Below are 22,489 nucleotides of genomic sequence, written 5' to 3'. Positions count from 1 at the left end.
AGGGGGATCTGGAAAATGCCCCTGTCTGCAGAGAAAGCTTTGCTTTGGGAGCAGGTCAGCTCTGTCTTTGACTCTGCTGTGCTCACTACCATGCCCAGAGTGCCTGGGAAGGAATTAGGCAGCACAAGGTGTTGTAAGTGTCCCCGGCGAGAGAACAATAGGAATTCCGGGAAATTGCAGAATTGTACAAACGGGTGTTTACCTTGTTGAATGTAACAGCTACTAAGATCCATCTGTCAGCGCTGTTGTCTTGTCTTTTGAATTACTGGGTCGTTAACCTTTAGCTGCCTTCCCACGCACAGCGGGATTTCATAATTCAGCATGCATGCGCCACAACAGGTTTTTCATTCTTCATTAGATTCTTGAGAAAGGAGAAAAAATAGTTACAGGGAAAATGTAAAGGCCTTGCGCATCCTGCCCTTCGGCTGGGTCGTTCTGAGTCTGGGAATACGGGTGGAGGATGGACACTGGACTCGCAGTCCCAACTGGCTGTGTGACACAGGGGAAGTCACTTTTTCTCTGGGGCCTCAGTTTGCCACTGTCAAATGGGTGTAATAATGCACCGGCTTAGCCCCTGGAACTCACTACCGACAACGTGGGCAGAAGCAATGACAGGTTCTCCTGCTCCTGGTGCCGCTCGATCCCCACCCCCGACGGGCAGCCCAAGAAATGCTGGTGGGAAGGGGACCGGTCATTCTCTGAGCTCATTTGTTTGTTTCTCTGCTGCTATCGAGCCAGTTAGTGCTAACTGCAGGGCCGTCTACTGGGAATTCGACTCGTTCCAGCCCGTCCGTCCCCACAGGGTAACCAACCGCACGCAGCCTTGGCTGCTTCTTACCGGCAGCCTGGGGGTAGGAGCATTTTACATGTTGTAAACATCCAGTATCATGGTACCTGGGTCTTTCCCACTAGGGAGACTCGGTCACACTGTCAGCATGACCCTGCGGCAGGGCAGCCAGGCAGCTCGGGGCACCGCCTGGGGTTGGCTTTGATGCTTCGTTTCTGCTTTTCCCCCTCAAGGTTCGTCACATTGTGTTGGGCTCAAAGCCATAACTATGGAAGCCAGGAACGGCCACGAACCCGGGGGACGTAGGAGAGGTGCAGCTGCCGTGGGTTAGGAAGCCAAATTAACTGGATAAAGGGGAGACCAAAAATCACCGGAGAGGTAGGAGACTGGTCTCAGAGCTGGCTAGTCAAGCCCAGACTGCGGCTAACTAGATCTGGTCAGAAAGCAGAACGTCCCTTCCCCGGGCAAGTCCCCCATTTGAACAAATTCATTCCAAGTCAGAACGAAAAGTCCCAATTTCTCATTAAACAAAACTCCGGAAAAACTTCGGTCTGGGACCCTGGAGATGTTTCACGTTAATAATGTAGCACGTTACATTTGGCTAATGGGAAGGTTGTTTCATTCGGTCTGTAACATTTGGATTTTGTCTTGACTTTTATAGTATCTTAAAATATTAAATACGTCACATTTACATTTATAGATTTAATCATAATCTAAATTATATACAGCTACTTAAAATTGTGATTTTCATATCATCTAAAAGTTGCAATAACACAAATTGCCACATCAAAAATGAAACATTTGTACTTGAGCTAAACCAGAGGTTTTGACATTGAAAAGATCGTTTCGCCGTTTTCCCAGGTAACGGTTTGTCAGAATTGACGTGTTCCCACAAAATGTGTCAATTTCAGCTCAACAGCATTTTGCAATGGAAAAGTGTCCCACACAAAACCCATTCAATGAGCGGGGTGGAAAACAAGTGTCCCCGCCCCTGGAAAATGTTGACTGTCCATGAGAAGAGCCGCGGCTGCTTTCCAGCGCCATTTGGAGTTTCTTGAAAATCCAATTCTTAGTTAGAAAACAGTGTTGGTGGAAGATTATCCTGGGGAAGGGCGGAATCAATAAGGGGACTTGGAGCCTTATGTGACTGCGACACGCGATACCGAGCCCACGTGTTACCCTCCACCTGGCTGCCTGCCTGCTGCCCCGAGGCAGGTGAGCGGCGGTAAGGGCCCAGGAAGCGGGCACGAGGAGCAATGTAATTGTTTCAAATGGCCAAACCAAGCCAGTGGCCTTTGGAGCTGTCAGAGCATCTCGTAGGCCTGTCCCCGTGATGACCTGCCCACAGACCTGCTCATGGGCGGAACCACTGTCTGGCCTCCCTGCTCCCGTTAGCACAGGCGCAACCCCGAGGAAGTGCCCGGGCCGCACCTTAGCGCGGGAGACGGCTGTGACGAGGGGGCTGGGGCAGCGGGGAGCAGAGGGAACGCCGAGGCTCCCGGGTGCGGAGCTCAGGGGAGTTGGGAGCTGGGGTTGCTTTTGGCCCCTCACCTGGTGGCATCTGCTGGAGCTTTCTAAGCCAGAGGGCGGGGGACGGCAGCCCAGCTGTGTCCACGGCCGGTCGGGTCTTTCCCCGTCAAGGTTCCCTAGGAGTCGGTTTCCCTCGGACACGTGCTCGTCGGTATCCGCTGCGCTCTCCCGGCTCGGCAGCAGGCATCCATCAGCTCGTCACCCGCCCAGCACACGCGGAGACTGAGTCAACCCCTTCCCGACTGCCCTGGCAGGGCTGGTGGATGGGGGGTGTTCCGGAAGGCAAACAGCCTGCGCGCCCCTCCTCGGGCAGCAACCCCCCCTCCTCGGGCAGCCGGCGCCCCCCCTCAAGCAGCCAACCCCCCCTCCTTGGGCAGCCCGCGCCCCCCCCTCCTCAGGCAGCCAGCACGCCCCTCCTCGGGCAGCCAGTGCCCCCCCCCTCGGGCAGCCAGCACGCCCCTCCTCGGGCAGCCGGCGCCCCCCCTCAAGCAGCCAACCCCCCCCCTCGGGCAGCCGGCGCCCCCCCCTCCTCGGGCAGCCAACCCCCCCCTCCTCGGGCAGCCAGTGCCCCCCCCCTCGGGCAGCCAGCACGCCCCTCCTCGGGCAGCCGGCGCCCCCCCTCAAGCAGCCAACCCCCCCCCTCGGGCAGCCGGCGCCCCCCCCTCCTCGGGCAGCCAGCACGCCCCTCCTCGGGCAGCCTGTGCCCCTCCTCAAGCAGCCAGCACCCCCTCCTCGGGCAGCCAACCCCCCCCCTCCTCGGGCAGCCAACCCCCCCCCCCCTCGGGCAGCCAGCGCCCCCCCTCCTCGGGCAGCCAGCGCCCCCCCTCCTCAAGCAGCCAACCCCCCCTCTTCAAGCAGCCAACCCCCCCTCCTCAGGCAGCCAGCATGCCCCTCCTCGGGCAGCCAGTGCCCCCCTCCTCGGGCAGCCCGCGCCCCCCCCTCCTCGGGCAGCCCGCGCCCCCCTCCTCGGGCAGCCCGCGTCCCCCCCCCTCGGGCAGCCAGCACGCCCCTCCTCGGGCAGCCAGTGCCCCCCCCATCCTCGGGCAGCCAGCACGCCCCTCCTCGGGCAGCCTGTGCCCCTCCTCAAGCAGCCAACCCCCCCCTCCTCGGGCAGCCGGCACCCCCCTCCTCGGGCAGCCGGCACCCCCCTCCTCGGGCAGCCGGCACCCCCCCCCTCCTCGGGCAGCCAGCACCCCCCTCCTCGGGCAGCCAGCACCCCCCTCCTTGGGCAGCCGGCGCCCCCCCTCCTCGGGCAGCCAACCCCCCCCTCCTCGGGCAGCCGGCACCCCCCCCTCCTCGGGCAGCCGGCACCCCCCCCTCCTCGGGCAGCCGGCGCCCCCCCTCCTGGGACAGGCTGTCACATGGCGAGTAGTCGCTCCCTCGTGGACTGAAGAAAATGCCACCCCTCTTCTCTTTACCATCACCCACCCCGTGTTGGGGCACCCTCGCCAGCTCCCCCACAGGAGCACAGGCCCCTGCCAGACGGCACTGTTACCAAGGCCAGGCCTGGCTCTCCACCGGACCCGTTCTTCGGTCTGGGACCCTTCCCTTGCCTGGAGGGACTAGATCTCCGGGCGCTGCGTGCTGAGTGCCAATTGCCCTCCACTGGTTTTCATGACAACCCCCCCGTGCGCCCAGATAGCAGAGGTCCGGCCTAGCTGAGCGGGGCCAGTGCCCGCGGGAAGGTCTAGTCAAGCCCAGCCCTTACGGAGCGGAGAGCCACGTTGGCTGCACATTCCACGGGGGGGGGGGGCGCCGCCTGCCCCCGACGCACACGGGGGTCGTGATGGTCTCACACGCGCGTTGGACGCTGAGCTGACGTATGCCCGGCGCAGCACGGCTGGCCCATGCTCACCCAGGAAGCCACTGGCCAGGCCCCTATGTTCTGAGTCCAGCTGCCTGGCTCTGACCACTAGACAACATTGCCTCCAAAGGCTGCTCAGTCCGACATTAAGGGCCTCCACAGGAGATATGCCCAGAGCACAACCCCTGTCGGAGCTGGGGGGGGGTTCTCCCCTCTATTGGCCCTTGAGGGAGCCTCTCAGCTCATCCTTCTGCACCGCGCAAGGAGGGAAGAGGCAAGAACCCTTGCCAGAGCGTCCCTGCTCCAGTGTCCCCCCCCAGCTGGTGGGGGAGGCCACGTGGTGGAGACGTGGCACTTTCTGCTCAGCTCCTGCCAGCCACCCCGGCTGTGTGGACTGAACCCCAGAGCTGGGGCACCCGGCTGGGCCAGGAGTTCCCTGCGTCTGGCAACAGGGCGGCTTGAGCCAAGCCTAAAGCTGCTGGCGTTTGACAGCCAAGGTGGGCGCCGTCCGAAGGCAGAGCTCAGCACTCAAGCCTGGCAGCGTCGTGCTGGGCTTGTTGGGGGCCAGCCAGGCCCCTGGGGCCCTTTCTCTGCCGTGAGAGAGGAGCAAACCCCGGCAGCTCCTGGAAAGCCCAGGCTGAGTCAGGAGGGAACGTTCCAGCTTCGCCCCACTGCTGGTCTCCTGCATGTGGCTGAGCTCGCTCGGCTGGGGTCTGTGCCTCGGCCCTCCAGACAAGACACAGTCAAAGTCAAGGAGCACACATAAGAACATAAGAATGGCCAAAGGTCCATCTAGCCCAGTATCCTGTCTGCCGACAGTGGCCAGCACCAAGTGCCCCAGAGAGGGTGGACCGAAGACAATGACCAAGCGATTTGTCTCCTGCCATCCCTCTCCAGCCTCTGACAGACAGAGGCCAGGGACACCATTTTATCCCCTGGCTAATAGCCTTTTATGGACCTAACCTCCAGGAAATTATCCAGCTTCTCTTTAAACTCTATTATAGTCCTAGCCTTCACAGCCTCCTCTGGCAAGGAGTTCCACAGGTTTGACTACACGCTGTGTGAAGAAGAACTTTCTGTTAATAGTTTTAAACCTGCTACCCATTCATTTCATTTGGTGTCCTCTAGTTCTTCTATTATGGGAACTAATCAATAACTTTTCTTTATCGGCCCTCTCCACACCACTCATGATTTTATAGACCTCTATCATATCCCCCCTCAGTCTCCTCTTTTCTAAACTGAACAGTCCCAGTCGCTTTAGCCTCTCTTCATATGGGACCCGTTCCAAACCCCTCATCATTTTAGTTGCCTTTTTCTGAACCCTTTCCAAGGCCAAAATATCTTTTTTGTGGCATCACTTGTTGCCTCAGAAACCGCCTTCCTCTGCTGTGAAAGGCCGCCTGCCGGCGGAAATCTGCCCCTTCACTGGAGCTAGACGCCACCCCGGTCCACACCACTTCCCGCCACGAACAGCAATCCGTGGCCAACGGGCACTGCGATCGTCCGGTACTGCAGAGGCGCAGGTAAATATCGCCAGGGCGGGCTGCCAGGGTTTTTATTGCCCAGCGCTGCTCTATAGAAATCTTCCCGTAAGGAGACTTCTCCCACCAAGTCTCTGGGAGGCCGATTAAGTCAAGGTTTAGTTTACATGCTTAATACGCCCAGTTCTTCCTGTTTCTGCCCTACATGCCTTTCCTTTGTGAGAGACGTCTAAGATGGCGAACACTTTCCTCCCCGGATTTCTCTCTTGTTGCTCCTGTTACCCTGGTGTAATTTTCCATGTTCCCTCCCCACCCCACCCCTCAGCTAGCCCTCTGCTAACATCGCCTTTTGGGGCTTCCCTGTGGGCTTGTCACCTGCCCCCTCTGAAGCTCGCCGACAGCCCTCCTCACCGGGCTGGTGCACAAAGACGCGCTTCCCCATTTGGGCAGATGAATCTCTTCTCTTGTCCTAGGGTACGGACAGTCCCTCCAGCGCACCCCACCGGCTATGGGAGCCACTAATATCACCTGGGTGCTCTCCTGGGGTCTCTCCTCCAAGGCTGGACACATCTAAAGCTGCGTGGCTCGGCAGGCTGGACGAGAAGTCAGCACACCATAGCGGAGCTACAGCTATTAAATCCAAAAAGGTCTGGGCACGCTCCGGGGGGCAAAGCCTGAGAGAAAGAAGATGTAGCAGAGCAGTGTCTGCAATACAAGCGGAACAACTGAGGGGTCTTCCCAAATCCTAAGTAGCACCAGTACTGCTTACAACGCCCCCTGTGAAATCGCTCTGAGCTCCGATCTGCAGCTAGCTGAAATGATTGCAATTTTGATGAACGTTGCTAGAATTTCAAAGTCTGAACCCCCCAAACAGAAAAAAGTCAGTGTCATTATTGCAGTTTTCTCCCGCGATTTCAAGCTCCTCCAGTCAGAACCTCACCGTTACTTTCGCACGATCCTTTGGCAAAACTAAATCAAAGCAGCAGGCCATCTGTGACTTGAAATGCAGAACTGCGACTACCCGGCATAAATCAGGAAACAGACAGTGTCTGTCATCGTTTGTGATGTTTATTTCGCAAAAGAAAAGGAGGGAAAAAAGGATTTTCATGCATGAACTTTTCGTTCATAAAACAAATTGGTTCTGACTGCCCACCTGACAGCCCCCCCCAAAAAAATTAAACCAAAAAGTAAAATTTTCAAGGCGCTCGGAGTTAGCAAAACCACCATCCAAATCTAATGAATAAAAAGGGGGTTAAATGAAGGTTCTTCTAACTGGTTACAGAGTCGTATAAATCAGCAAATATACTTTATCCTCCCTAGTCCCCATCTGTCAAAAGAATACAAAGTTGGCTCAGGTCTCCAAGCCAGCCGTTTCCAAAATGGGTCTCCGAGGAAGAGATGCGTGTTTAAATAGCTAATCTACAGTTCATTTGATGACAAAGGAGGGTTAAAATACGGGGAAAGTTGCCACTTCCCCCTTTCCAACGGAGCTCTAGAAATATAAAACGTTGATACAAACTGGTTCTCGTACAGAAAATATCATCTCCCAAGGCACTAGAGTGAGGGCGGACCCGGGGGCTGCGTGTCCGGCATGGCTATTTCTCAGGCTTGTTTCGAGCGCTGTTCTCGCGGTGGGAATGTCGTTAGTTCTTGAGCGACGCTGCGGAGAACACCCGGGGCAAGCACGCTGGGAGCAGAGACTCGTCCCCGGGCTGGCAGGAGGCAGACCAGCAGTGGTGGGGATTGGGCCAAGGGTCCTGAATATTGAGAAGTTTTCCTGGGCTGTGGCTATTACCCAGCTGTGCGCCTCTTGTCCGAATGGCTTTCATGTGGCGCTGGCCAGGACTGGCCATATGCATAGATCTCGGAGGTTCGGCCTTCTCTCTCGGGCTCCTCCCCAGGCGCCTAGGCCAGCAGCCCGAGCCGGGTCACTTTGGCGGACAGGAATGAGTGGATAATGAAGACGATGGTTTTGGGGCAGGAGTGAAGGTCCAGTTGCTGTAAGAAAGGGGAATATTGGGAATGGTCAGTGCCCTGCTCACACATGCAGGCTCCGCCTTGCTCCTGTGGGGCCTCCGAGGAGGCGGGGGGCTGACACGTGTGGTGAGCTCATGGTGGGGGTTCCTCTTTAGCGCCTCAGGCGCCTGGGCCAGCTGAGCTGGGTGTCCAGGCTTTGGGCTGTTTAACTGCAGCGTATTTGTGGGCCGAGCCCTGGACTCTCCCACCTTGCAGGGCCGGGCGTCCGGACCGAGCCCAAAGGTCTGTACCGCGGGACGAAGCCAGGCGCAGGGAGCTGATGCCTAAGGACCTCTCAGCCGTATGCTGCCCCTCAGGGTGAAGAACAGGACTCCAGCCCGGGGGCCAGGCCTCGTCCCTCACCTCTTTCTAGACACCATGCGGGGTTCCCCCCGGACCGCCTCCCCGTGCTGCACTGCATGTCCAGCAGAGGCACCGGCCGCTACCAGCCCGGCTCCTCTTCTGCAGGAATCCCGCGCTGCCCACTGCCCACTGCCCACGCGGCACCCGCCACCGCACTCGGCCCACCCCCTCCGCCTCCTCGGGTCCCGCCGGGCCCGGCCGCAAGCGAGCAGAGCCCCAGGCCAACGCACAATCTCCCCCTCCGCGCTGCCGAAGTCCAGGTAGAGCATCTTGGCCCCGTCGTCGGAGGACATCTGCAGCTTCTCGAAGGGCTGCTGCAGCAGGATGGTCCTGCTGAGCCCGGGCTCCGTGGTGAAGACGGTGAAGCCTTTGTCGATGTGGATGGACAAGGTGCAGTCCCGCCCGTTCCACGTGCAGGCTGGAAGAGAGCGGGGCAGAAAGGCGTCATGCCGGCCCCGTGCTCCCCCCCCCTCGCTCCTGCCGCCCCGGCGCAGGGCTTGGAGCCGCCGCTCGTCACAGGACACGGTGGGGCAGCGGGGGCCACGGTGCAAGCCTGGGGAAATGCCCCTCTGGCGAGGGCAGGGACATGGGACGTCGCTCCCCACTGGCTTCCTGCTGCGCAAAGCCCCAGAGCAGAGCCAAGGGAAGCCGGGAGCACGACGGTGCCTGGGGGGGGCCTGGAGGAAGCGGCTGCCCGGCTCTGTCAGACCCGACAGCCAGCGGCCCCGCAGGTCACCGCCGACGCCCGCGCAGGGCTGAGCGTGGGCTCTTGAGCTGTAGTCACCAGGCTCCCCCGGTAGCTCTGCCCCGGGGGGCAGCCCCAGGCCCCGGCATTCCCCGAGCCGTGTCACTCCCGCACCTGTGTCCCTCCCTGCCAGCCACGTGTCCCTCTGCCCGTGCCGCGCCGTCCTGACACCCGCGATCCCCAGGGAGGCCAGCGCCCCGCTGCGTGCTGAGCCCAGCGGCTGGGGGGGGCCCAGTGAGAAGGGGCGGAGCGCTGCCTCTGGGGGGCCTGCCTCCCCCACCCCACCACTGCAGGCACGGCTCTGCCGCCCCCCCCCCCCACAGCCTCCCTGCTCCGGACCTGTGGAAACTTCCTGCGTGAACTCGGCCGCGCTGTGGCAGCCGTCCACCAGCATCCGCGTCCACGTCGCCAGGTCCCGGTGCGTCTCCACGCTGAACAGGTGCGTCTCCACCCCCTTCTGGGTCCCCGTCCGCAGGGCGAAGGAGAGCTCCGCGTCGTAGGGGAGGGAGCCCTTGGACGGGCCGGAGTGCACCAGCCTGGCCAGGAGAGAAGTGGCGAGAGTCCAAAGAACCCTGCCCTGGCCACCCCCAGCAGCACCGGAGAGCACTGCCACTTTGTGAGGACGTGTTGCCTAGGGGCTAGGGCACTAGCTTCCTAGGAGACCTTCTCTGCCACCTGCGTTTTGGGCAAGTCACTTAATCCCTTTGGCCTGCACCCTCACAGGTGTGCAGGGGCCTAACCTCCATGGGTTCCCAGGGGAGTTAGGATCTTGGCCTCTGCCTCGATTCCCCGTTGGTCAGTGGGGTGGGAAGAGTCCCCATGAGGGGGCCATGCGAGCGCCTGGCAGCGGCTTGGACATAGTGCGGGCGGAGCCAGGGGGAGCCAGAGCCTCTCCCGGAGGCAGCCGGGCTCTCTCGCCTGCCTGCTTGGGGCTTCCTCTCTCTGCCTGGCCGCAGGGCGGTGGGAGACATGGCCCGGATCGCTCACGGGGCCCCGGCGTTCTCCAGCACCCGCCGGCCGCTCTGCACGTGGCGACAAGGCCACCTCCCGGCCCCGGCCCCGGCCCCGGCCCCGGCCCTGCCCCTGCCCGCCCAGCAACTGGGGGAGGGGGCAGAGCGGGGGCCGGCAGCACCGGGAACCCCAAGCAAGCCGCAGGCGCACGCTCCCTGCTCGCTGGGCTGTGCGGCTCCCCGCAGCTGCCCCTGCAATAGGGGAGAGCGGCCAGCAGAGGCCGCTGCAGCCCCGTTTACTGGAGCGCTGCTGAGATCCACAGGAGCAGCTTCCTCCGGCCTCTTACCCCGGCCCCCTCCCCGGGGTGCTGGCCTCTGCCCCGCCCAGCCCCCGGGAGCCCTCAGACACACGGGGCCACGCGATCCTGCCCCCGGCTCCCCCGACCCGGCCCCTGCAGGGGGAAGCAGGAGGGAACCGGCGCTAAAGCCCCACATGGCCCACGTGGCACTGCCTGAAAGTGCAGAGACACCTGTGCCCACCCCCGGTCGCCCAGACCCCCGCTCCTGCCCCCCGCCCAGACCCTGCCCCCCCGCTCTGCTCCTGCCCCACGCCCAGACCCTGCCCCCCCGCTCTGCTCCTGCCCCACGCCCACACCCTCGCTCCCCCGCTCCATTCCTGCCCCCTGCCTCCCACCCACACCCTCGCTCCCCCGCTCCACTGCTGCCCCCATCCACACCCCCACTCTCCCAGTCTGCTCCTGCCCCCAGCCCCGCTCCTGCCCCCGCCTCCCACCCAGACCCTGCCCCCCGCCCACACCCTTGCTCCCCCCCCCCCACTCTACTCCTGCTCCCGCCTCCCGCTCACACCCTGCCCCCTGGCCTGCTCCTGCCCCCCGCCCCGCTCCTGCCCCCCGCCTCCCACCCAGACCCTGCCCCCGGCCTGCTCCTGCCCCCACTCTGCTCCTGCCCTTGCTGCGACCCTGACCCCCACTCCGCTCCTGCCCCCCGCCTCCCGCCCAGACCCTGCCCTTACACTGCTCCTGCATCCTACCTCCTGCCCAGACCCCTCTCTCTCCCCCCGGCAGGCCCCTCCTGTACACTGAACTGCTCATTTTTGTTCCCATCTCAAAGCCATGGCGGGGGGGGGGGGGGGGGGGGGGCTCACAAAATCTCCTAGCCCTCGGCTCCCAGAAGAGTTAATCCAGCCTTCGGAGAACCCAAAGCCACAGCACCCCCCCCCCCCCCATGGGGCTGGAGCATGAGGGGAACCCAGCTGGTCTCCCCAAAACGCACCGTGTGCCACCTCTCCGCTGGGGTCCCCCAAAACTCACTCCCTTCCGCCCCCTGTTGGGCTCCCCCGAACTCACCTCCTGCAGCCCCATGCTGGGCTCCCCAAAACTCACCACCTGCCTCCTGCGGCACCCCCCAGCTCCCCTGCCGCCCCATGTGTCCTAGGCGTCCCCAGGTGTCCCGCGGAGGATTCAAAACGCCCCAGGGCCCCGGCGCCAGCAGTGCCGCAGGGTTACGCTCCCTGCAGTTGCATCCCTGCGGCCCGGGGGGGGTCTGCATGCCATTCTCTGCCCCCCCGAGGGAGCAGCCCACGGAGACACCCACACACCAGGCTGCAGGGGCGCCTGTGCTGGCAGTTGCGAGTGAGTGGCCAGAAGCTGCTCTAACCTGCTGTGCTGCCGATGGCAACAAGGCCCCGGGGTGTCTTAAATCGCCCAGGGGTGGCAGGCGGGGCTGGAGGATGCACGAGGACAGGGGGAGTACACGGGGAGCAGCAGCACCCGGAGACTATTACCCCCCGGATCCACTGCCGGGGGGGCCTCCAGGTAAGCACAGCACCTCCTCCTTCCCCCGAGCAACCCCACCACCTCCAAAGCCTGCCCCCAAACTCCCCCCCAGAGCCTGCCCCCAATCCCCACCTGCACCCAAGCCCCTCCAGAGCCTGCCCCCAATCCCCACCTGCACCCAAGCCCCTCCAGAGCCTGCCCCCAATCCCCACCTGCACCCAAGCCCCTCCAGAGCCTGCCCCCAATCCCCACCTGCACCCAAGCCCCTCCAGAGCCTGACCCCAATCCCCACCTGCACCCAAGCCCCTCCAGAGCCTGCCCCCAATCCCCACCTGCACCCAAGCCCCTCCAGAGCCTGCCCCCAATCCCCACCTGCACCCAAGCCCCTCCAGAGCCTGCCCCCAATCCCCACCTGCACCCAAGCCCCTCCAGAGCCTGCCCCCAATCCCCACCTGCACCCAAGCCCCTCCAGAGCCTGACCCCAATCCCCACCTGCACCCAAGCCCCTCCAGAGCCTGCCCCCAATCCCCACCTGCACCCAAGCCCCTCCAGAGCCTGCCCCCAATCCCCACCTGCACCCAAGCCCCTCCAGAGCCTGCCCCCAATCCCCACCTGCACCCAAGCCCCTCCAGAGCCTGACCCCAATCCCCACCTGCACCCAAGCCCCTCCAGAGCCTGCCCCCAATCCCCACCTGCACCCAAGCCCCTCCAGAGCCTGCCCCCAATCCCCACCTGCACCCAAGCCCCTCCAGAGCCTGCCCCCAATCCCCACCTGCACCCAAGCCCCTCCAGAGCCTGACCCCCAAGCCTTGCTCCAGCCCAGAGCCTACCCCCAGCACCCAAACTCCCTCCCAGAACCCACACCCCTCCCCCGCCCAAACACCCTCTTGGAGCCTCAGGCCAGGGGTGGGGATGGGGGGGCGAGTTCGAGTGGGGGAGGGGGGCGGGCTCCAGGCACCACCAACATTTCTGCCACCCTGCCGCCGGGCGCACGAGCAGGGGGCGCTGGCTCCGGGCTTTGAGAGGCTGCGTGGGTTTATTCTTGGGGGAATTCCCAGACCCTCAAAGGTATTTAGGCTCAATGGATCTGCACCGAGATTCCCGCGGCCTGTTGTCCTGGACCAGGGCATGTCTAGCCCCTGTGCCTGCCGCTGGCCACCAGGGGGCAGTAGAACTCCGGGAACGGGGCACCCGGGCGAGGGCAGGTCTCGGCTCCGGTGCCAGTGGGGCCCGGCCAGTGGGGCCCGCGGTGCCCGGCGGGTGCTGCTCAGCGGGCAGACAGGCTCCGCCGCAGGCAAGGCCCCGAGGCATGGCGTCTCGTGGGCTGTGCCGAGATCTGGGGGGAAGAGGGGGCAGGGACCCCACAGCCGGACAGCCACGGGTCCTGCCCCACCTCCCAGCTGCCTCAGGCCTGCCAGAGGGGACCAGCGAGCAGGCCAGGCTGCCACGCTGCCCCCTCCTCCAGCTCCGAGAGCCTCCTGAGGAGCTGATCTGCCCCCTGCCCCTGCCAGAACCAGGACAAACCTCCTCCTCCTCCCCTCCCCTTCCCCCTGCCCCCCCCCGGCACACACAGGGGGTGTCTAGACTAGGGTTTCACAAACACTTCCCCTGCGTCTAGACTGCAGCCGCGTTCTTTGCAAAGTAAATCGAAAGAAGGCGGCAGTCTTTTCTTTTCGATCGCGGTAAACCTCGTTTTCTGAGAATCACGCCTTTTTTCTTACGTACTCTTTCCCAAACAGGCGCTATCGAATGCAAACTCTGCTGTCTCGAAAAATCTGCTTGCAGTCTAGACGCTCTTTCGAAAGAGGCTTGTAGTCTGGACGTAGCCAGACGTGTCAAAACTACACCCCTCTGTCGGCAGAGGGCTGGAAATTAGACACATCGAAAGCGCAAACGAAGCAGGGATTTAAATATCTCGCGCTTCATTTGCATAACGGCAGCTGCTGCTTTTTTTCCAAAATGGGGCTTTTCGAAAAAACCAGCAGTTTAGACGGGACATTTTCGACAGAAATGGCCCGTTTCGAAAGATCCTGTACTCCTCATCCCCGCGTCATATGCGCTTTCGACACGTCTAATTTACATCCCTCTGTCGGCAGAGGGGTATAGTTTAGAGGTACCCACAGCTGGGGCGGGCCCCTAGACTCCACAATGACACCCCCTAATTCTGCTTCATTTGTACCCGCCAGCGCTCGCTTGGCCCACCGCCGGCCACAGCCTGAGTCCCCCCTCGCCGGTTCCAACCCCGACCCGCACCCAGCTCTGGGCTTGGCTGAATCCGAGCCGGGCCAGTCCCGCAGACAGGCCACAGGGATCGGTCGCGGCTCCAGCACTCAGCGGCCAGCCCCACACTTGGCCTGGGATCCTGAACTCCAGAGTGGGCCATCCCAGTGCCAAGCACCGCGACCCTCCCCTCGGCCACGGGGACAAACCCACCCTTTGCTGCTGACCAATCTGCCCCTCCGTGGGGGAGATGAGCTCCAGCGATGGACCAGGTGAGGAGCAGAGGCTGCATGACCTGGGCAACCAACTTCCCCACCCCCTGCCTCAGTTTCCCCATCTGTCACATGGGGCTCACAGTGCTACCCTGCTTTGTGAAGAGCGACCCAGTGAGGGGAGGGGCCGGGCGCGCGAGGGCTCCCTGGGTGGCGGCTGCCTGGGGTCTGTCCCACCACCGCTGCTTGGCTCAGGCCGGGCGGCTGCCTGCCCCGGCCGGCACACGCACCTGGTGGCGATGAGCGGGTAGCTGTGGCTTGGCTTGTTCAGCGCGTCCCGGGTCTGCGGGAGGCTGCCGTAGAACAGGAGCTCCTTCTCCGTGAGGATGCTGAGGATGTTCTTCGTCCCGTCGCCAGGGAGCTGGAACAGCGGGCATGTGGCTGAATGGGCCGCAGAAGAGCCCTGCCCAGAGACCGGCGCCGGGGGGACCCAGGTGTGCATGGGCGGGGCCGCACCGAGTGGGACCAGGAGGTGGCTGATTTGCGGTGGTTCAGCGCTGGGGGGGGGGGGCGCCAACCAGGCGATTTGGGGTGCTCCAAAAGAGCTGGGGGAGCAGGTAAGTGTGGGGCTCTGGTGCCCCCTGTGCAAGAGGCATGTGGGGGGACAGACAGGGGGTCTGCAGGCCACAGATGGAACCCCCGTGGACGGGGGCTGCTGCGGCTCGCTGAGATGAAGGAGGCCACTTGTGCAACCCTCTCTCTATTCACGGCCCCTCACTGCTTTTCTCTGATCCCCCCTCCTGCCAGACCCACCTCCAGCCAGGGAGGGGGCGAGGGGCCTGGGGCAGGTACCCAGGGCAGTGGGGTGCAGGCTGAGCACTAGGGACCTGGGGCAAGTACCCAGGGGAGTGGGGTGCAGGCTGGGTGGGAGAGGCCTGGAGCGGGTACCCAGGGGAGTGGGGTGCAGGCTGGGCGCCAGGGGCCCGGGGCGGGTACCAGGGGAGGGGGTGCAGGGCTGGGCGCCAGGGGCCCGGGGCGGGTACCAGGGGAGGGGGTGCAGGGCTGGGCGCCAGGGGCCCAGGGCTGGTACCAGGGGAGGGGTGCAGGGCTGGGCTGCAGGTCACTGGCAGAGCTGTGGGAGAAGAGCGGGCAGCGGATAGCGGCTGGTGACAAGGGCTGAGTGGCCCGGCGGGCGCTGGGCGGGGAACCCTGCCCCACAACCCAGGGGACGCAGCCCCTGAGAGGCCGGGTACCTGCTCCGTGAGCCAGCCGACGTGCTTGATTTCTTTGCTCCCCGCGACTCCGGCTGCTGCCAGCAGGGCTCTCAGCTCCTCTTTGACTCTGGGCAGCAGGGCGCTGGCGTTGGCGTGAATGGCGCTGAACCAGGACTGGGCCGTCACCTCGTCTTTGGCCCGCAGGAAGAGGGGGATCCGCCCGTCCGCCGAGCACACGTCCAGGTACCTGCGGAGGGGGTTGTGGCCCGGGTCCGCGTGGCAGGAAGAGCCGAGGGCTCGCTCCCCTTCACGCTTCGGCCTCCGCCTCGCAGTCCCTGCAGAGCTGTGCCCCGAGGGAGACCGCGGGACACGGGAAAGCCCGGAGCCGCTAGCCACCCGTTCTAGGGCTGCCCACGCGCCCCCGGGCAGCGCCAGGGCCCCGGCGCCACTCGCCTCCCCCAGGGCCTGCCATTGGGCGGCGTTTGCCCGCATGGGCGAGTGGCTTTGGCGGGGGCTCACGTCACTCCTCTCGCAGCACGACCCACACGGCCCTGTGCTGGGGGCGCGGCTCGGGGGGCCCCGGGCCCCGCAGCAGGAGCTGAAGGAGGCTCCTTGCGCTGCTGTTCCGCTCGCTAAGCCAGGGAGGGGACGCGGGTCAGGACTCCCTAGGAGCTGCCCGGCAGCCGGGCGCCCGGCCCCACGTGGTGCTGCCAGAGAAGAGCAGGGTCTGCACTGCTCAAGGGAAGGAGGCGTCCGTCCACTTCCCCAGCGCCCTCCTAGCTATTCCCGAGGCCCACGGCCCGGCCTGCCAATCCCCCGGCCCATGGAGTGGGACCCAGACCCCTGGGCAGGGAACAGGCGGGTCGTGCTCTGGACGGGGGCTCAGACCGCAGGCGCTGGGTTACCTGTTCTCGGGGTCGCTGGGGAGACACTTCCGTGCCAGGTAGCACATTTTCAGGGGCACGTTCTTCCCTTCCTTGAGGTCTCTCAGGGACAGGATGGGCGAGGCCTGCTTCTGAAGGGAGGCAGCGGGCGCGGGGTCCCAGCTGACGGTGGCCCCGGACGAGGAGTTCTTGAAATACGGCGAGATCTCCTTCATGTACTTCACTGGAGCGGGGGGAGACGCCTGGTCAAAGGCACAAATCCCTCCCCATGGAGAGCGTCCCCCTTCCCTGCCCCCTCGGGGTTCCCCAGCCCTGCACGGCCGCCCCAGTGTCAGCCCGGAGCCCCACAGACGGGGCGGCAGAACACACGGCACCCGGAGCCTGCAGTCCCCTCAGCCGCGCCCTGGCCCCAGCCACCCCTGCTCGCCGGCCCACGCTGCGGCAGGGAGCCCAGCCACGGGCAGCCGCCCACGCACCGGGGCTGCACCTCCCAGGAGACGGGAGATATTCCTACCTGGCACCAGCAGGGACTCCAGGGCCCAGGTGCGGGGCCGGGCACCATTTCTCCCTTCAACAGGGAAGTGCGAAAGCGGGACCCGTTCTGGCTGAACCCGCGCGTCTCCGCTACAGCCTCCGTGTGCCCGGCAGCCTGGCAGGGCGGGGAGCCAGGCCCCGGCCCCGCTGCCAACGGCCCTGGGAACGCAGGTCTCAGCTCTGCGATCACACCCACCCCCACCGTCCCTGCAAAGACGAGCGAGAGCGCCCGGAGGCAGGGCCGCACACACTCAGACACCTCCGGGGCCGGGTCTCCCAGCCGGCACCACGATCGGTGGCCAGGACCTCAGCCCGTCGGAGCACTGGAAGAGCTGGTGCCACCCAGGGCAGAAACGTGAGCTGCCTTTCCCCTGTACGGCCCCCAGGGCGGCAGGACCTTGGACGAGCCCCGTGGGCCTCACAGACGTGCCGGCTACTCGCTTTCGTTCTGAGCACTGGCCCGTGGCTAGTGAAGTGCCCTGGGCCCCCGCCAGCACGGTGTCTCTAGCAAGGTGGGTCACAGGAGATGCGCCCTGGGAAGCGCCTGCCGGTCTCGCCTTTCCCCGGGGCAACGCAAGGCCGTGGCTAGCGGCTGGGCAGACGCACACAGACAGGAGACAGGTAGCTAACCCCCAGGGCGAGCGGAAACGGCCCTGGCCTGCGACCGGCTGGCGAGGAGCCCCACGGACGCCCGTGGCTGTAAGTGCTCGGGGTGAATTCCCTGCTGCTGCGTTCCCGCTTTCCCTTCCCCAACAAACCAGCCACGTTTTCTCTGGGCTGGGGAAAACCCGGGGCCCTGCACTCGGCCGTGTGGCCATCAGAGCAGGGGGGCATGTGCCTCTCCTGCCCGAGGAAGCCACGAGGTCCCCCCGGAGGGACCAGTGCTTCCCGGCGATGGCCCACGCTGCCGGAGCTGCTTGGGGCAGGCAGCGCGAGGCCGCGCTTGTTTGGGCCTTAAAGCGCCCACAGCGGGCAGGGTGGCACGTCGGACGCCCAGCTGTGTGCCCAGCTGTGTGCAGTGCGTGTGCAGCGCATGTGCCCAGCTGTGTGCAGCGCGTGTGCCCAGCTGTGTGCAGCGCGTGTGCCCACCTGTGTGCAGCACGTGTGCAGCGCATGTGCCCAGCTGTGTGCAGCGCGTGTGCCCACCTGTGTGCAGTGCGTGTGCAGCGCATGTGCCCAGCTGTGTGCAGCGCGTGTGCCCAGCTGTGTGCAGCGCGTGTGCCCACCTGTGTGCAGTGCGTGTGCCCACCTGTGTGCAGTGCGTGTGCAGCGCGTGTGCCCAGCTGTGTGCTGCGCTCTGGCGCTGCGGGTCCAAGGCAATCCAGTGGGCAGTGATGGTGACCGGCTGCAGACCTTGCCTAATGCAGGTCGGGGGGCCATAGGGGAGAAGGGCAGGAGCACATGGTTCTCCCACTTCTGCCAGCACCCGTGTCCCAGCCACCCGCGGGGGAAAATCCCAAAGCAGCCACGGCAGAGCCATGGCTCCCGGGCTGCTCCCTGGCTGCCTGCGGCACTTCTGGGCAGGCGGCGGAGGGGAGATGGCCACCGGCCCTGTTCCCAAGCCCTTCCTCCATGGGAGTCCCTTTTTAGACAGCCCCAGGGCAGGCTGTGCCCAGCTGGCCAAGCAGGCCCCTTGGCTGGCGTTTCCGTTTGAATCCCTCTCCTTGCCTGTCTCCCAGTCTCTCCCGGGCTGCCTGCCGGCCCCAGGCAAGAGGCACTTCCAAAGCCATGCCAGTGGCTGGCCAGACCTCAGCCAGGAGCAGCTCGCCTGCCCCTTGGGCAGCCCGTGTGCTAGCCAGGGGTGCTGGTGTTTGGGCCTGGGGTGCGGGCAGCAGGCGGCTGGACTCCCGGGTGTGCATTCCCCAAGGCTGCCTGCGGCAGGACGCCGGGACGCCTGTGACGCGGGAGGAGCTGTGGGGGGAGGGAGAAACACGATACCACCCGAGTGGGAACTATTTCCAACCCAGAAGCAGCCGGGCTTCGCTAGGAGACAGGACTCACAAACCTCCCCCCCGCCTCTGCTGCAGGGAGCCGCCGCGCCGCGCCTGTCAGAGAACGCGGAGAAGCGGGGCCAGCGCCTGTCCCGCCAGGAGCTCAGCCCTTCCTGACGCTCACGCCCAGTACGTCTGAGGGACGTTTGCGCTGATGCAGGCTGCTCTCGGCCGCCCAGCCGACAGGCGGCTCAAAGCCCTGGGACGCCAGCCAGGACTGCTGGAAGCACGGCCTGGTGGACGGACTGGCCCAGCTGAGAGGCAGGTCGGGTGTGCAGTGCAAAGCAGGGCACGCCTGCTCGCTGGCACTGGGAAAGGGCGCTGAGCCTCAAGGGCATGAAAGAAGGCAGGGGGCTGCACGTTCGGCGACTGGAACAGGTCACCCAGGAGGGCTCAGGGGCTGCACGGGCCGGCACGTTGCCATGTCTGAAGTCACTGAGGTTAATAGTATCAGTCCCCCCCAGGCCAGGTGGGAGCTGAGCACGCGTCGGGTGGGCACGCCTAGTGGTTACAGCAGTGAGCTAGGACTCCGCAGACTTGTTCTACTGTATCTTTCCAAGCCCCCCGCTTGCTCCCACGTGGCCGCCAGCCCCCTCTTGCCCCGCGGGCAAGTCTGTTTCCCCCTCCCTGAAACGGGGAGCACGACTCTGGGAGACTTGGCTTGGCAGCCCAAGGTGCTACCGCGGTGCACAGCCCGGCTCGTATGCAAATTCGAGGCTAGTAAGAGGAGGGGCTGGGCCTCCGAATGCAAGACAAGCTCAGTGCCGACAGGCAGTAGCAGAGAAGAGCAGCCTGCCTGCTGCCGCGCGGCCCTCGGGCGATCCCGGCGGGTCTCGGCTCGGTACCGCGGGGAGCTCCGGGAACGGCCCGCCTAGCCACAGCCTGGCCCTGGGCGCGAGGGGACTGCCCCGCTTGGTCCCTCCAGGGCACCGGCCGCAGTCGGAGGACAGGGCCCTGGGCTAGGCGGCCCTTTGGGTGACGGACAGCAGGGTGGCCGGTCCTACGTTCTCGCAGCTCCCGGAGCACCGTGCGCTCCCTCCGCAGGCCGACGCTCCTGGGCCCTTCACCCTGCTACACGACCGCCTCCAGGCACTGCTGTGCAGCGGAGACACGACTGTTCTTGGGGCCTGAAACTCCGTCTCCAGTCCCAGCCAAGCGGCCCGAGCGCAAACCCAGAGCTCCAGTGCTGCATCCGTCCACGGAGCCTGCCGTCCCGCCACTAGGGCCTTTCTCTGAGACCTGCCCCCCAACCTTTCCACTGGCTCTCTGGTCGCCCTCGGCCTGCTCAGGCCCCCAGCAGGGACCCTGGCCCCGTTCCCGTCTGGCTGGGGGCCGAAGGCTGCCCGCACGCCCCTTCTGAGTCACTCTGCATCCAGCCTCCAAACCGACAGCCCCATGGGTGCGTCCGGGAACCCTGGGGGCCTGCACGTGTCTTTGGGTGAGGCTCAGAGCCGGGCACCCCCTGGGAACCGCGAGCGATACTCCCTGCCGGCCCAGAGAGAAGGCAGCCGGACCGGCTTGGGCTCACGGGATCACAGGGGGGAACTGTGTGCAGTTACCCTGAGCTGTGACAGCCCCAGTGGAGGAGCAGTGAGGGTGCCCCATCTATCCCGGCAAGGCTGGGCAGTGGGGGGAACTGTGGGCTCAGGGAGGCTAACCCCTGGCCCCGCCCACCCCTTCTGCCCGAGGCCCCGCCCCTCCTGCTGAGGCTCCGCCCCTCCTGCTGAGGCTCAACACTGGGGTGTGAAGTATCGAGTAACTGACTAATCGAACAGTCGATGCATTTTTGCGCTGACTATTCGATTAGTTGATAGGGAGCCTGGCTGACAGGGAGTTGAAAGCGCCGCGTGGAGCCCGGGGTCAGCTGGGGACAGAGGCAGCAAGGGGGGGAAGTGACCAGTCGACTAGTCGTTCACATCCCTACTCACCCCTTATCCCCATGGGGCTGCCAGCCCCAGGCCACCCAGCTGTCCCCCTCCCGCAGCCCTGGAGCTCCTGCAGGATGAGTGGTGCGGCCTGCACCCCCCTAGTCCTAGAGCGCCTGGTGGCCCCGCTAGGCCAAGCCCAGCGCCCTGGCCACGGGAGAGCCCCCCGCAGCACAGCGCCGGGAAGCAGGAAGGGGCAGAGCCATGCAAGGCCAGTTAGGGAGATTCGGCCATTCCCTGCCTTCCATGCTGGGTGCACAGTGCCAACCAGCACGGCGCTGCCTTCACGGGGCAGCTGTTGGCACTGGCACATGGGCTGCTGAGAGGACGAACAGAAGCCAGGCGAGAGACGAACCCGCCTTGGCACCTGTCGGCCTTTACACACGCGTCTGAGCTGGATCCTTAACCAGACCAGGACCAGCCGCCTGGCAAAGGGGGACAGAGCTCCCCAAGAACGAACAGAAGGAGCAGCGACAACAATCGGGGAACGGTGAATAACTAAGCGGACAAGAGATCCCGCGGTTAACTGGGTGTGAGCAAACCCGACCCACTTTATCGGGCGACATGTAAGCTCAGAACTCGATGCAACGCAATGGAGCCCTCGCCGGCGGGCTATCTGCGCCCCCCAGGGAGCGGGGCCCAGGACAAGCAGCAATGCAGGGGCTCAGCAAGGCGAGCCCAGAGTCTACAACCTGTGAGCCTAGAAAGCGTAAACAAACACGAAACAGTTTGCCTCGCACCAGCCAGCTCCCTCCCCAGCCTGACATCCCGGGTCACTCTGGTGGGTGAACATGGACCCTCCAGCCCAGCCATGGAGAGGCCAGAACTAGCTGCACCAAAGCAGGGCTCAGCGCTGGAACTAGAGCTGGTAAAACGTGTTTCATCAAGTAAACTGTAACTGCTGAAAATGTCAGTGGCTACTCGGCTGCACAGGGGGCCAGGCAGCTCCCTGGGGGCCGGCGCACATGGGGAGCCGGCGTAAAAGGCAATACAGAGGCAGAAGCGTGGAGAAAAGGGGGGCAGACAGCTCCCTGGGGGCTGGTATGTGCCAAGAGCGAGCCCCCTGGGCATGTCGGGAGCCCGGGTATAACCGCGAAGGTTAACCGATGTGCCCAGGCTCGTCGGTTAACTCCACACGGTTGCACTGTCACAGCCTTAGCTACAGCTCAGCAACATTGTTCGTCTGAAAATGCAGATACCAGTCGACCGGAACACTGTGTGATGAATTCCCGCGGATTTTGACAAACTGATTCGGTCGAAACAGAAAAAAAGGAAAAAAAACCAGAAACGTGGAAACCAATTCATTGCCTGAATCCAAACGTGCTGTGGGCTTCTGACAGTATCAACACGCTGCCTGGCGGGCGAGGCTCTCACAAGATGTAGGTGCCACTCTCAAAACCATGGAGGAGAAGGTGAAGCCACCAATAGCTAAGCCGTTCCCCCAGGATATGGAAGAGGCGGGTTTGAAACCCTGCTCGTGATGGCTAAGGGTGTAACTCACGATTTTTTAACTGTTGGGGTTGGCGCTGTTTATCTTTGACTTGGTCTGCCCTCCAGCTCCCCTTCTCCAGGCCAGGCCTAAATTCCCCCTCACAACTCCGATGGTCCCGTCTCCATGGGGAATGGCTTGGCGCTGCTGTGCTGGAACAGCTCTCGCCACACACGGGAATTAAAAGCGACTTTATTCCAGAACGGCTCCACTCACAAACGGGCGTTTGCTCTGGGCTGGCGCGAGCCCGGACACTCGGGGAGCACGATGCTGCCCTAGGATCCAGCTGAAACGCTCGTCCCTCCTCATCTCCACCCCAGAGCCAGACGCAGCCTTTTCCACCGCCGCAGCCCCGCTCTCAGACGGCTGCAAGCGCTGCTCTGGGGGGGCCCTATTCACGGGGGGCCACGTTTTGCTGGGCACTCAGAGCCCAGGCCCTGCAGCCGCCGCGCTCCCCTCACACCAGTTCTGAAAGCTGCCAGTCAGGAGCATCACGGCCGGCCCATTGCTATGGCAACAGTCCCTCTCTGCCCCCCCCCGACTGCACT

At 64.0% G+C, this 22,489-nt stretch overlaps 1 protein-coding gene and 1 long non-coding RNA gene across 3 annotated transcripts in view; both read right to left on the bottom strand.

Moving 5' to 3' along the window:
- Nucleotides 1–202: 202 nt before the first annotated feature.
- On the bottom strand, nt 203–2,660 carry LOC149523438 (uncharacterized). The gene is made up of 3 exons (XR_016347012.1): nt 2,339–2,660; nt 895–1,131; nt 203–361 (listed from the first exon to the last, which is right to left on the bottom strand). It is a non-coding gene; the product is annotated as an uncharacterized LOC149523438 (long non-coding RNA).
- A 3,992-nt stretch (nt 2,661–6,652) lies between these two features.
- SNTA1 (syntrophin alpha 1) overlaps nt 6,653–22,489 on the bottom strand; it is a 43,503-nt gene continuing 27,666 nt past the window's right edge. For both annotated transcript variants that reach the window (XM_075901500.2, XM_075901501.2), the window contains exons 3-8: nt 16,024–16,225; nt 15,158–15,365; nt 14,195–14,325; nt 9,066–9,262; nt 8,212–8,399; nt 6,653–7,600 (exon numbers count right to left, since the gene is read on the bottom strand). In XM_075901500.2, coding sequence (XP_075757615.1) covers nt 7,508–7,600; nt 8,212–8,399; nt 9,066–9,262; nt 14,195–14,325; nt 15,158–15,365; nt 16,024–16,225 — 1,019 coding nt within the window. In that variant the 3' untranslated portion in view covers nt 6,653–7,507. The remainder of the gene's footprint in view (nt 7,601–8,211; nt 8,400–9,065; nt 9,263–14,194; nt 14,326–15,157; nt 15,366–16,023; nt 16,226–22,489) is intronic.

This window comes from Pelodiscus sinensis, chromosome 17 (assembly GCF_052426305.1).
Source record: "Pelodiscus sinensis isolate ZL-2025 chromosome 17, ASM5242630v1, whole genome shotgun sequence".
NCBI lineage: Eukaryota > Metazoa > Chordata > Testudines > Trionychidae > Pelodiscus > Pelodiscus sinensis.
Note: the sequence above shows the minus strand (reverse complement) of the source record. Positions and strands in the feature narration are given on the sequence as shown.